Raw genomic sequence first — 15,336 nt, 5'->3', positions numbered from 1 at the left:
GAAAAGAGCAGGAAGTAGAAGTGAATGTCACAATTAATTTAGAAGAAGTTGTGATTTTGCTAATGGACAACAAATGGTATTTAAAAGTGGGGACAAGTAACACATGCTCAATAACAAATCCAGGGAATAATGTAATAGAACCATAGTGAGTAACATGTGCAGTAGAGCCATTAGGTAATGTAATGGGTAAAGAAGCAGTATAAGAAAATAATGAAGTAAAGAGGGATGCATCATATGTAATGTGTTCGGTCGTCCCCGAATCCAAAATCCAAGGGGAAAACGGATGGGAATTGGGAACAATACCTGCCATATTAACTATGGGGCTATTACCAGAGGGAATGAGGGTCAATAAGTGTTGAATCTGATCACTTGTAAGAGAGGGCACGCCAATTGGTGTTGCAACAGATTCGGTGGCTGCATTGGCAGCAAACTGAGAAGGGGTGCCATGAGAAGGGGTTGCATCGTTGCGTTTGGAATCGCGGCGAGCAGTCCACCAGTCCGGATAACCATGTTTTTTGAAACACCAGCTCTCCAAGTGACCATCCTTGTCGCAGTGGGTGCAATGGTATTGCAGCTTGGATGGTGGATCGGCCTTGCGAGATGGGGCAGTAGGGGTACGACCAGCGGCCATAGCAGCTTGATCGGGTAAAGAAGACCTGGCAATGGTGATGGATCACTGCCTTTCCTCTTGAAGTAAGAGGGAATAGGCTTTGTTGATTGTGGGCAGCGGGCTCCATTAATAGAAGTTGACTGCGCACGGCGACACAGGATTCATTTAATCCTTGAAGAAAATCAAGCAAGGCATATGTCTCTAAGAACTCTGTTAGAGTCTTCATGGCACCACACGAGCAAGGAGGTAACGAACGGTAGGAGAGGAGCTCATCACGGTAGGACTTAATGGCAGTATAATAGGTCGAGATTGACTCGGTTCCTTGCACGTGGGTGGATAAGGCACGCCGGATTTCAAAGATCTGGGGAGCATTCTTCGGCGAGAATCGCTCACGGAGGTCCAGCCAAGCAGCCATGGCGGAGGGAACCCATAGTATGCTATGGGAGATGGAAGGGATGGTGGAATGAACAATCCACGAACGAACCATGCTGTCACAGCGGATCCAATTGTGATAATCAGACGAAGCAGCATCAGGCTTGGGTAAAGAACCATCAATGAATGGCAGTTTGTTTTTTGCTTCAAAGGCCATGATCATTGATCGGTGCCAAGTGGGGTAGTTATCGCCGTCGAGGAGGGGCTGAACGAGTGCAGAACCAGGCTGGTCAGATGGATGAAGGAAGTAGGGTGAGGAGACCGGTATTGCAGGAGAAGATGAACCTGCTGGCATGGTTGCAGAAGGCAGTTGATCGCCCATGGTGAAGATGAGAATGAAAAGAGAAAATTAACAAAATATCCAAGGATCGATTGATTTGGCTGCTACCATGTTAATGTTGGTATCCAATAATGGACACTTGTATATTTCATTCAATATATGGAATATATATACAAGTAAAATCTACAATCAATCTACTGCTAATAACATGGTAGAATTACAACAGATATGGAAAGGTGGATAAGGTAGGTGAGCTGGGGATTGTGATGGATATCCGGTAAGAGATACCAAGAAATTATTGTCCGATGAAAGGGCTATCAGAGGTCGGAGATATTATAAGAGGAAGTCAATGGAGTTGTGAGTTGATTTTCTCTGACTTTCCCCATTCTATTGCTCAAGCTATTGTTGGAACTCCAATTTTTTTCTCCAAAACAATTGGGTTGTTTTTGTCCTTCTTCTACGCAGGGTTATGTATCAACTTGTGGTGTGACTAATTACCATATGACATTACGTGGGTTAATCATGTGATAGAGGACCAAGCAAGCATCTCATTCGTACAATTTCAACTTAAAATGAATAGAGGAAGTAGCTAAAGCTGCGTTTGGTATGCATTCCAGATGTAGAATACCTTCTAAAAAGTAAAAAGCAACGTTTGATACACATTCCCATTCTCAAATCTTGGAATGCATTCGAGAACGAACCCCATTCTGAAACGGAGGGTTTTAACCCATTCTGAAACGAAGGGTTTTAATCCATTTTGATTCGGTGGCCAGAACTTGGTTCGTGAGAATGTCTCTCTCTCTCTCTCTCCTATGTCGCCTCTGTCCCTCCCCCTCGAGGAAAATTATCTCCTGCGATTCTCTGCTCGGTACAGTTCAATAGTGCCTCTAATAGGAGGGGGTGAACCCCACCCAGGCAGCGTGTTCGGGCAGGGGGTAAGGTGGTCATTTCCATCCCCTATGAGAGGAATTGCAGGAACTGTACCAGGCAAGAAACTGCAGGGGATAAAGATCCCTCCCTCACTATGCAGAAGGGATTCTAAAGATGCAGGCCTAGAGGTCTGCATTCTCTCCCCTGTCATAGTACAAGGGTTGTTCATCTCTGTTGCCAATCAATATTTAGAAGGAACTCATGAGTTGGATAGGCAACCTTTTCTTTCTCTGTATGAATAAAGATCAGAATAAACTTTAAAGTATGTTAGCCTTTTCTCTTTTCAAGCCAATTCGATCAATTGTTACTTGCATCAAATGCGACAACATTCACGCTTCTTCCCTCAAATCTTCTGTTTCAATCACCGTTGTAATCCTAGCAATGCGTCCTCCGACGACAGTGAAAGCAACAGTCGAATCTTCAACTTCAACCTTATGTTACAGCCCATCATGATAGAGTTCCTACTGTTTCTGGTGGCGCTTGACAAGATCCTCTCTCTCCCCAGTTGGAACAGGAGACGATTTTCATCAAGCTGTGTTGCTAAATTTTTGAACGACTTCTGCCAGTAACCATGATCAACTCTTGCCCGTCAGTTGTTCGATGAATTGTTCGAGCATTAAATCAAAAATGCCTTTTGACCCTACATGTATCCAAACAAAGTTCTCGCATTCTGCGTTGAGTATGGGAATGCATACCAAACACAATCTAAAATTAAAAAAGATAAGTATTTTGGTAATTTTACTACAACTTTGAATTTGAGAACTTTTCTCCCTTACTTTGGACTAAGATTTGGCACTAAGACGTATGTGGAGTACGTCCTAGAGTCCTCTATTACATGGACTAACCCATGTACCGCCAAATGGTAAATAGCGAAACGCTATGACATCCAGGAGCCAAAAAAAAAAAAAATATCCTAAGATATCAAGTATATGTGGTAGGTTGCATTGTTCTTCCTCATTGTCATCACCTTCTAGCAACTTTCTGACCAATTTGGCTCTCCTCCAGCCGGGGTGGAAGCCGAAGGATCTAGCCCAGCAAAACAAATGGTGTTTGAGTCATTTCACAAGCGGGATCCTTTCTGACTACTGAAATAAATTGAAAAATCAAAATCAAGCTTATTGACTTGCTAAATTAAAAATTTAACACACTTGATCCAACCAAAATCCTTACCCAACTACAACATCATATCAAAAGATAAAACTCCAAAAATATTCACATTGAGTCTATCAACTACTTGGATATCTCCAAACATCATCCAATGGCTCTGCCATGGATAAGATTTATGAAGGTAACAGTCTCTTGATTCCAGCCTTTTGCTCGGCCGTCAACCTTGCAGGGAACTTAATATCGAACTTGATTCTCAAGTTTCCCTTCTTTGATGGATCTTTTGGTATAGGCATTCCTTCCCCTGGGACAACCTCTTCATAATTCGGATGGATCACATTATTGATAGGAATGGTAAGCTTCCTGCCATCAAGTGTAGTGAGATGTACAGTGTGACCTGTGAGAGCTTCAACAAGAGGTATCTTCTCAGCGACAATCAGATCATTTCCATCTCTAGTGAAGACATTATGTGGCTTTTCATCAATGATGAAGACGATATCCGCGGGTGTAACATTAGGCTGTTCATTCCCTTTCTCTGGAAATGTGATCTTTGTTCCCTTCTTCCATCCAGGCTTAAGGTTAATAGTTAAAATCTCTTCCACTGGAATTGTTTTCCTGAACCAATAGACAGATTTGAGGTGTAAGTAGATAGAGAATGTAATCACTAGAAGAAGAAACAGCTAAGACACCATCAAAGTATATGCCTAAATGGGTAACTTTTGAAGAGAATAAGATGAAACAATTCTTTCTGTTTACACATTAACACTTAATTTAGACCCAGTTTCTCCCCATCCATGATGGATGGAGAATCTCTTCTCTTTCAACCATGGGGATCTGACCCTCTAATTGCGACTGAAAGAGGGTGTTTTGATCTTATATATACACTAGAGGTGGGAATTAATGATGGACCCAGAGTCCATGTGTGAAGAAAAATTTCAGTATTCCATAATTTATATTCTTCAATATTCAAATTCAGGGTTTGAACAGGACAATTCAGTTTGATAGAAAGGAAATTTTACTGCTCCTTTAAGTGGGGTTTAAGCAAGACAATTTAGTTTGATAGAAAGGAAATTTCACTACTCTTTAAGTGTTTTTTCTTTTGGAGAGAGGGAGAGAGAAAAAGAGGATGAAGAAACTGGCTGTGAAACTCCAACGTTGGAAATCTCTTTTCATGTGTGCAACTCATTAATCAAACAAGTAATACAGTGTGACTTGCAGAACTGATCCAAAGGTCTTTTCATGACCCCATGTGTAATAGTATCCTATTCTCAGAGAAAAAAGAAAAGAAAAGAAAAAAAAAAAAAACGTGTCATAATATCATATCATAGATCCCATGCCCACAAAACTTACTGGTGTTGTTCCATCTGCAGACATGATCTATGAAACTATTACTACACTGCCTAAAGATATAGGAGTTGAATCAATCAAGAGAATTGTTGATAAAGAAGTATAAAAAAGTCTTCTAGGCATCACTATGCCTTGTGAAGTATAATGTTTTACTATGCTTCACTATTGGCCACTTGGTAGTGTGACAGAGGAACACAATGACACCATGGAAAAAATGTGGTCGGATAACAAGGAAAGGTGCTCAAACTCTGATTCAAAGTTTTAATAAAATTATCTCAATTTGGGCTGCAACAAGGTCGGGTTGGACTGGGCTTTTTAAAATCCTAACCCAACCCTGAGTCCCCTTAGTTGGGCCCAATCACAACCCGACCCAACCCTGCCTCAAGGCCTAGAAAATCCAACTCTGACCCGCCCTTAGGGTCAGCCTAGCTAGGCAGACCTTGATTGACACTGATCATGGAGTGGGAGAAGGGAGAGATGCATGGACTGGACTTAGTTAGGCTGGATCAATGGGAAAATGATCAATTTTACAGAAAATCATACTATAATAAAATGTATGGAAAAGGAGTTTGTGCACGGTAGATTCCATGCATCACTCATTCAATAGGGGGTGTGGGGGCTTTATGGTCAATTTGCATGGGCATAAATGTCCATCTAACAATAATTAATGCAGGCCGAGCATGTGCTCGGCCGTGTATATAAACTTTTGCAAAATATATTATTATTTATTACCTTTATATATAATATATTATATAACAAATATGTGATATTTAAAATTTAAAATATATATATATATTTTATCAATTTATATTTATATTGATATACTATATAAACTATAGGGTTGAGCCCAACGCCTCAACCTGACCCGACCCGATTCTGAGTCCAGATCAGAAATTTGCAACCCTGACCCGCCCTCAGGGTCAGGTATCTCAGTCCAAGCCTTGTTCAAGCATAGGATGGGTCACGGCAGGTTCAGGCCGACAGGCCCAAACTTGCACCCCTATTCACAACACCATCAAATAAAGATGAATATAAAATACAAAATGACGTCTTTTATAATTAAAACTACTTTCCCTACTCATTTTAATCTGAAATTTATACCAATTAGATGTTTGTTTGGTCCTCTATCACATTGACTAACTCATGTATTGTCATGTAACAAAGTAACAAATAATGAAACTTTATAGTTCAGTTCGTACAGTGATGAATGTATACAATCCATAAAATAAAATAAAATAAAATGAACTCCTAAGATGTTTCATCAAACAAGAAACAAAATAATACCCTAGGATAAGGTTTTGAACCTTCATCCTAAAAATATAGATTTCAAAAGCCATTTTGACTGCCTAATTAATTAATGGGAGGGAAAATTCCCTGTAGAGGAGTGTGCACCCAGACACGGGGCAAAATGATTTTCCCCCCATAAAATATGGTAAAGATCACCCGTTGATGCCCCATGCATGCTCACATTGGCTCATGCACCAGGGGCCATGCTACCCCAAGAAAACCAATTTGGATCCTCTACTATCAAGCTGCTTGACAGGACGGTACCGTCGAGACACAGCAAGGTGGGGAATGACCGCCTTACCCCCGCCGATCATTCCTCACCTTGTTGTGTCTTAGCAGTAGCGTCCTGCCAGGCAGCGATCCCAAGAGAACTCTTGCCCTTAATTAGCTAATTAACTTAAACAGATAAAGCAACAATCGCCACCAAATTACGGATATACAGTTATACACCGAAACAAAAAACAGAAAAAAAAAAGAAGCAAGTAAAAGCAGGACGAAGAGGATAGCATAGAAACACTCACCCACTGACATCAGCGATCTCTCTGGAAATCTTCATTTTCTTGGTAGTGCCCTTATAGAGCTCCTCAAGGCTACAAGGCAAACGTATCTCTATTGGAGCAGCTTTACGAGGACCCTGATTCATTGAACCACCTGCCTCACCATACGAACTAAACAAATCGTCACTAAACAGTCCACTGCGGAACCTGGAACCACCCCACGTGCCGCCACCACCACCTCCCATCCCTCCGAACGGACTCGAGAACCCAAAGAACTCAGCGAAAATGTCATCAGCGTTTCTTGGATTAAACCTAAATACGGTGGGCCCATCTCCCGTATGGAAGAACTGAGCCCCACCAGGACCGCCGGAGCCCGGCGGAGGCACTTGACCTTTCAGTCCCTCTTCACCGTACTGGTCATAGATTGCTCTCTTCTGGGCATCACTGAGAACCTATATACACATATACAGAGGAACTCTTACATTGGTATATGTTAAGAGAGAAAACAAAGAATTCAGAACCCAGAAATTCCATGTTTTGGAAGAAGAAACTAGAGAAAGGAGAGAAAAGAAAAGCATTACCTCATAGGCTTCAGAGATCTCTTTGAATTTGGCTTCAGCTTCCCTCTTGTTATTGGGATTCTTATCTGGGTGCCACTTCATGGCAAGTTTTCTGTAAGCTTTCTTAAGATCTTCATCTTTGGCGTTCTTATCTACTTGTAAGATCTTGTAGTAATCCACGCCCATTTACTCCGACTCTTCTCTTCTTTATTCCTTCCTAATTGCTCTGCTTTTAGATTGTAAGCTCTGTTATATGGGTTTTGTTTTCTGAGAAAGCTTTGATCTTATTTTTGTGTTCTTCGGACTCGTTGTGCCGCTGCGTTGAGTAGCGTTAAATTACAAGCGGTGGGAGAGTGAGAAATTTTGATTTGATGATTTTTGAGTAGAAAGAGAAAGAAGTAAAGAGATTTGTCTAGAAGGTTGGGATTATGGGAATGATGTGGAAGTTTCCAGAGTTTTGTCTGCTACTCCTCATTCTTAAGCCGTGGCAGCTGTTTGGTGTCGACAACCAACCTATATCCCTCTTGGTCTGACATCGGCCTGATTTGTAATGAGATGGGTTCCTACATATCTCATTGGTTCAGCCTGGCCCAGATAAGGTATTTGCGCTTGAACTAAGGGTGAAATAGGGCCGGGTTGGGCAGGTTTTTTAAAACCGTAGCCCAAGCTCAACCCGGCCCTAGGTTGGGTTGAGATATCTCAGTCTAGGCCTAATCCACTCGGGTTCAGTTCAGCCTAGTCCGGTCCTGATTGACCTTGATTGGGTGGGGCTAGGCCGAGTTGGCCATGATTGACCCAATTTTTTTTTTCCATTTGGATCGTCCTATGCTTTAAAAAACATGAGAAACATGTGATATTTAGGCAATAGATCGTTTTTTGGTTGTGTAGCCCATGTACTATCGCCGGGCCAAATGAGAGCATGCACATGGGCATCAATATAGATGGAATTTTTTATTTTAAGAGGGGCTGGGTGATAGCGTGAGTTGCTTTGTCTGGGTGTATATATAAGAGCCATGCGACAAAGCAGTATTCTTTTTCCCAATCTTCTTCTGACCCGGAGCTTGCCATTGCCAGTATTCATCATGATATTGCTCAACTTCGGAAATCTTTTGATGATTGCTCTTTTTCTTTTGTTCCAAGGACTGCCAACACTATGACTAATACCTTGGCCATGTCGGCCCTTTCGATTGAGTCTCTGCTTGTTTGGCCTCTTACCTCTCCTTGGCTTCTTCGTCTTTGTCAGTGTGAAGCCAATGTGTGTAATGACTCTTTACTTCAATAAATTTACTTCTTACCAAAAAAAACAAAAAAAATTGACTATTAGTCTTTTCTTTAAGTTAAAAAACTAGTACATTCTTAAAATTTTAAATACTTTCATTCAATAGATAATTAGAATTTTTTTGGATGTACCAATAGGTAATTAGATACTAAACAAAATTTGTAATCTATAAACACTAAATTGTAAAGCATAACCTAACATAGGGTTGGGCCGGGCTCAGCCCAAGGCCTCAACTAGGCCCATCCCACCCCTAATCCCGGGCCTGAAAATTTCAACCCTAACCCACCCTCAGGGTTGAAAAATCCAGCCCAGCTCTGTTCGAACTCAGGGCGGGCTCGGGCCGATAGGGCCAAACTTACACCCCTAGCTTGAACACACAAACAATTAGGTAGTGCAACAAGGTTAATAGGGTTAAGAATTGAATTCCTCCAAGGTAGGACTATGTGATCATATCAGTGATCTTGTTACAAGATCACTAACCCAGATCTTTCTATTGATAAAAATGTATTCGGGCAAGAGATCGTTTTTGGGTTGTGTAGCCCATGTACTACCGCCGGGCCAAATGAGAGCATGCACATGGGCATCAATATGGATGGAATTTTTTATTTTAAGAGGGGCTGAGTGATAGCGTGAGCTGCTTTGTCTGCGTGTATATATAAGAGCCATGCGACAAAGCAATGTTCTTTTTCCCAATCTATTCATGACTGTTTTCCCTATAACATGTACTTCATATGTAATACTCGTAATTACTGCCTTTTTAATTATACTCCACCAAACCCAACCATTTTGACTAACATTAATAAGTGGTTAGAAGCTTATTATCTGTTTAATACAATGTAACCACCTAATGCTACTAATGTATCGAATATTAACCTTTCACCACTATTTGATAATGGCATGCCTATTGAGCACTTTTTTGAGCTAACTCATCTTGGCTTAATCTGTGATGGTAGTTTCTTTAAAACATCACACAAAGCCGGTTGGACTTTGATTATTTCTTTCCATAAGCAAATTATTGCAGCATATATGGATTTTGGTTTTATAGGAAGTGCACAAGAGCTAGAAACTTGGAGGTTGCTCATGGGACTTCAAAAGGTCAGATCCTTAGGCGCAGACAAAGTAGACGTTTTGACTAGTTGTGATGAGATTGTGTTGTGGACAAATGAAGATACACCTCATTGGTCATGGGAAATTTTCCCTTATCTATTAGACATTAAAATTGTCATGAACAGGGTTGCAACTGGGTCGGGTTGGGCTCGACTTTTTAAAATCCCAATCCAACCCTGAGTCCCCTTAGCTGGGCTTAGGCCCGACCAGACCCGACCCTGACTCGGGGCCCGAAAAATCCAACCATAATCCACCCTCAAGGTTGGGCCGGGCAGACCCTGACTAGCTTTGATCATGGAGTGGGGGAAGGGATAGATGCATGGACTGGATTGAGTTGGGCTGGATTGGGGAAAATTATCAATTTTACATAAAATACCATTGCAAAAAAAATATATTATCACTTATTATTTTCATATATAATATATTGTATAACAAAATATCTGTGACATTTAAAGTTTATGGTATATACAGTATATCAATATATATTTTATAGTATAACTTAAAACAGGGTGAAGCTGGGTCGGGCCGGGCTTAGCCTGATGCCGCAACTGTAGCCCGACCCGATCCTAACTTAGGACCATAAATTTCCAGTACGGACCTGCCCTCAGGGCCAGATATCTCAGCTAGGCCATGTTCGAGATCAGGGCAGGCCAAGGCGGATTCGGGCCAACAGGGCCAAACTTGCACCCCTAGTCATGAAGTCATTTTCACATGTTTGTATTACAGAAAAAGAAAAAAAGGAACTTCTATTAATCTAGCTCATAGATTAACAGTACAAGTAAGATCTGCTAGTGCAGGAAAAATAATCACTCGAGTTAGAAAAACGTGAAGTTTTCATTGGGTCTAAACTACTTGGTCCAAAGTGGGGTGTCATCTTGTGGCTCTTATACTTGATAGTTGGAGCACCAACAGTCGATGTGGGATTACCTTAATACTCATCCTTTCGTTGCAACCCTTCTTGTGGGTTTTGTTTTTGTGGGTGGAGCAAGGCCCATCATCGACGGAGGCCCAACGTACCCGCTCTAATACCATGTTACAATACCAAGATTCTGTTATCAAATAGAGAAAAATGAAGAAAAAAGATAGAAGAAGAAGCAATCTATCCACGAAAGGGGGGAATAGCCTGCGGCAAAAAAAGAAGGATGTAATGACCATAGTACCCCTATATTTAAAATAATCACTACTAGAATAAAAGAATGATACAATGATCACAGTACCCCTATACCCATGACACTCTAATAAATCAAGAAACCACAACTGAGAATAGCCTTAGAATCTAAAATAAACTAAAATACCCTTAAAATCGAGTAATTAGATACATTATCTGTAGGTATCGTATTAAAAGAGTACTTTCTATGTATAAATTGAATAACAAATACAACCCATGTTGGAGAATAAATTTACTAAATAAGGTGTTGCGGGTATCTTAAAAGAACATCGCTTTTTCTTTTGAATTAAAAATCACATTTTTATCATCTTCCTTAATTTTTTTGGGAAGATAAATCGTAAATTGCTTTTGAATGCGAGAATAACCTATAAAAAAAGGATAAAAATACAAACATGATTATAGGAGCTCTGATACCATGTTAAGCTTCCATCTTAAAATCAATTGGTTCAAAGTGGGGTTGCATCTTGTGGCACCCCCATTATTCCCCCTTATGTGCAAGCCTTCTTGTGGGCTCTGTCTGTGTGGGTGGAACAGGGCCCATCATCGACAGAGATCCAACGTACCTACTCTGATACCATATTACAATACCAGAATTTTGTAATCAAGTTAGAGAGAATGAAGAAATAACAGAGAAAGAGGAAGAGAGAAGAAGCAAGTTATCCATGAAGAGGGAAATAGCTTGCGACAAGAGAGATTAATTCTCTCCCACAGACTCTCTTTATATTTATAATAACCACTACTAGAATAAAAGAAGGATACAATGACCACAATATCTCTGTACCCATTACACTCTAATAAATCAAAAAATCACAACCAAGAATAACCTTAGAGATTGAAATAGACTAAAATACTCCTAGAACTTAATAACAATATTTATCTGAGTAACCAGGTACATTACTTGTAGCCATCATTTTGAACAAGGACTCTCTAGGCAGAAACTGAATAACAAATACAATCCTTATCGAAGAATAAAATTCACTAAATGAGGTGTTGCGGATATCAAAATAGAACATCTCTTTTTCTTTTGATAATAACCACCTTTTTACCATCTTCCTTAATCTCCTTAGAAAGATAAATCGTAAAATTACTTCTGAATACGAGAAAAATCCACAAAAAATGTTAAAAATTACAAACCTGAATATAGGAGCTCTGATACCATGTTAAGCTTCTATCTTAAAATAATTGGTTCAAAGTGGGGTCGCATCTTATGACTCTTATACTTGATAGTTGGAGCACTCACAATTGATGTGGGATTAGCTTAATACTTTTTCTTACGTGCAAGCCTTCTTGTGTGTTCTATCTTTGTGGATGGTGTAAGGCCCATCATCGATGGAGACCCAACGTACCCGCTCTGATACCATATTACAATATCAGGATTCTGTAATCAGGTTAAAGAGAATGAAGAAAGAAGAGAGAATGAGGAGAAGAGAAGAAGAAGTAAGCTATCCATGAAAGAGGGAATAGCCTGCTACAAGATAGATTAATTCTCTCCCGCAGACTCTCCCCTTATATTTATAATAATCACTACTAAAATAAAAGAAGGATACAATGACCACAATACCCCTGTACCAATGACACTCTAATGAACTAAGAAACCACAACCTAGAATAACCTTAGAAACTGAAATAGATAAAATACTTCTAGAACTTAACAACAACATTTATCGAGTAACTAGGTACATTACTTTTAGTCATCGTATTAAATGAGTACTCTTAATGTAGAAACTGAATAACAAATACAACCCTTATTAGAGAATAAATTCACTAAATGAGATGTTGCGAGTATCATAATAGAACATTCTTTTTTCTTTTGAATAAAAAACCACATTTTTACTATTTTTCTTAATCTTCTTGAAAAAATAAATCACAAAATTACTTTTGAATACGAGAATAACCCAAAAAAAAGATAAAAAGTTATAAACCTGACTACAGGAGCTCTGATATCATGTAAGCTTCCAACTTAAAACCAATTGGTTAAAAGTGGGGTGGCATCTTGTGGCTCTTATACTTGATAGTTGGAGCACCCGCAACTGATGTGGGCTTACCTCAATACTCCCCCTTACATGCAAGCCTACTTGTGGGCTTTGATTTTATGGGTGAAGCAGGACCCATCATCTACAAAGGCCCAACGTATCTGCTCTGATACCATGGTACAATACCTGAATTCTGTAATCAGGTTAGAGAGAAGAAGAAGCAAGTTATCCATAAAAGGGAGAATAGCTTGCGACAAGATATTAATCCTTTCCCGTAGACTCTCCCCTTATATTTATAATAACCACTACTAGAATAAATAAGGATACAATGACCATAATACCCTAGTACCCATGACATTAATAAACGAAGAAACCACAACCGATAATAGCCTTAGAAACAACTAGGTACATTACTTGTAGTCATCGTATTGAACGAGTACTCTTAATACAGAAATTGAACAATGAATACGACTCTTATTAGAGAATAAATTCATTAAATGAAGTGTTGTGGGTATCATAATATAACATCCATTTTTCTTTTGATTCAAGAATCACTTTTTTATCATCTTCCTTAATCTCTTTGGGAAGATAAATCCTAAAATTACTTCTGAATGCTTAAACCAAATGAGAGATGTCATTCTTGTAGTGTCTTGCCCACGTATAGTTATCATTTTAGTCTTCCGTAAGTGACCAAATGTCCTTTAACTGATTCACAATAATGGAGTGGCTAAGCACTCCTCTCAGCTCCTACCTCTTGAAGATTCGTGGCTACGATAGCAATATGATTTAGACATACTTCTACACATGGTATGATGCTGAATTTTTTGCTATTAATATTGAATACCAATATGAACTTATTGACGTCATCTATAAAATCTCGGTGACATTCGCGGTCGATTAGCCAATATAAATGTCTATCAACAAATGTTTCAGGTCAGTCCTCTACATTATATGGGGAGTTTCCTATACTCCTCCAAGTAGGAAGAGAGATCCCCAGTAGTGTCTACACTTTACAAACTCTTTCAGTAGATCCAACAATTGAAGAATGAAATAGATGGATGACCTTGTAAGACTCCACATGGCCAAAGCCATAAGATTCACCTTAATATGGTCCCACTGAAAGATTTTCTTTTGTAGTTGGGTTGAAGATATACACACTCTCGTAGTATAAAAAACAGATGAGATCCAAACGCATAGGAAAGAGTATGGGCAATGTAAAATCATTATTGAATGATATCAATTCAAATTTATTTAAAACTCTCCCTTCCATGTTGATGGATGTATGGAGGAGGGTAATAATTGGAGAAAAATCTAGGGATCCAATAGTCAAATTACAAAGAAAGGGTTTCTTTGCCTTAGCATATTAATTTGCAGATGCACCATATAAGGATCCATAAATAAGCAGTTAAGGCTTCTATCTACCGCATAGTACTTTGCAATGGTCTTAATGGGAGGAGTGAAAGTATATTGGTCATCAACTCTATAGACAACTTTGTGAATTAATTATCCATCCTTACGCTCTGTAATTTCAGTCTTCTTCTCTGTGATTTTAGTCTCCTCTGTTATTTCAGTGATGTTAGTCATCTTCTCAGTGAATTCTATGATTTCAGTCTTTTCTTTAGTGATTTTATTTTTATTTTTGTCTTCTCTTCAGTGCTTTCTATGATTTCAATCTTCTCCTTAGTGATTTCTGTGATTTTTGTCTTCTTCACCTTTGTGATGTCAGTGTTCTCCTCTCTGATACCAGTCATCTTCTAGAGTCACATAATTTTTTATAAACCTAATAATGCAAAAAGATGAGTTAGAGAGGAGAAAAATTAATTTATAAATGATGTATTTACAAACAAAAGTAGGTTTCAAAATTAGAAGGATAAATTACAGATCACCCCTCGATTTTCAATCGAAACTCAGATCACTCCCTGGTTTTTGAAAAAACTCAAATAAGTCCCTTTATAGTAACAGTGTTAGTCTGCTATTAGTTATTGGTGTAAAAGGACTATTTTACCCTTGTACTAAAACATTAGAATTAAATTTACAATACTACCCTTCCTTCATCTTCAACCTAAAATACCCCACTCCTTTCCTACAACCGCTGGCAGCACCGCCACCACCACCGTTGCCGCCTCAGCTTGTTATGCGCTACATTATCGACACTTTGACATTTTCTTGTAATGTAAAATAGGAAGTTAAAGACTCATAACAGATTCTACAGTTATGCCACTTCTCAACATTCATATAAACTAAACCACCAGAAAATTATGTGGAGGTCTACCCCAATCTGCTCGAATGTCCAAGCCCTTAATAACAACTATTCAAAAATCCATGAGATTGCAAACTATCAAATGAAATGAAACTTAATTAATTATGATTTTCTTCGTCAAATTGCTCTACTTAGATAGAAAGACTGAATCACCCAATCATGAGTTTCCATTAAAATAACCCCCATCGCAATTTCACAAGTTTTCATTCAAAAACCCATCTAAAGGAATCATTTCTTTCATACAAATGAGATCATGACATGCCCCAAGTCGAGATCGAATCACATATTTATCTGTTTGGTACTTAAAATAAGGGATCAAATCGATCGGGTAACGAAGGTAAAAGAGAAATTAGGGTTTACATATTTGTCTATTTGGTACTCAAAATAAGGGATCAAATCAATCAGGTAACGAAGGTAAAAGAGAAATTAGGGTTATAGGAATTGTTACCGCTTCCAGAGATCACGTTGGGGTTTGGAAGCGACGGATCTCCAGAGGCGATCCA

General features: G+C 39.2%; 1 protein-coding gene across 1 annotated transcript; it reads right to left on the bottom strand.

Moving 5' to 3' along the window:
- Window positions 1-3,352: 3,352 nt before the first annotated feature.
- LOC122640549 (dnaJ homolog subfamily B member 13-like) lies at window positions 3,353-7,345 on the bottom strand. The gene is made up of 3 exons (XM_043833774.1): window positions 7,069-7,345; window positions 6,512-6,939; window positions 3,353-3,971 (listed from the first exon to the last, which is right to left on the bottom strand). Exons 1-3 carry the CDS (start codon window positions 7,231-7,233, stop codon window positions 3,533-3,535), a joined length of 1,032 nt encoding a protein of 343 aa, XP_043689709.1. The 5' UTR covers window positions 7,234-7,345; the 3' UTR covers window positions 3,353-3,532.
- Window positions 7,346-15,336: the final 7,991 nt, after the last annotated feature.

Source organism: Telopea speciosissima, chromosome 9, assembly GCF_018873765.1.
Source record: "Telopea speciosissima isolate NSW1024214 ecotype Mountain lineage chromosome 9, Tspe_v1, whole genome shotgun sequence".
In the NCBI taxonomy this organism is placed as follows: Eukaryota; Viridiplantae; Streptophyta; class Magnoliopsida; order Proteales; family Proteaceae; genus Telopea; species Telopea speciosissima.
The sequence above is the reverse complement of the archived record's forward strand: the minus strand, read 5'-3'. Positions and strand labels throughout refer to the sequence as shown.

Excerpts from the sequence above, each read along its gene's own strand:
- LOC122640549 (XM_043833774.1), bottom strand. The coding sequence starts at position 7,233 with ATGGGCGTGGATTACTACAAGATCTTACAAGTAGATAAGAACGCCAAA. Across the intron at positions 6,940-7,068 it reads AGATCTCTGAAGCCTATGAG|GTTCTCAGTGATGCCCAGAA; the intron begins GTAATGCTTTTC and ends ATGTGTATATAG. Across the intron at positions 3,972-6,511 it reads GAGATCGCTGATGTCAGTGG|GAAAACAATTCCAGTGGAAG; the intron begins GTGAGTGTTTCT and ends CTATTGGTTCAG.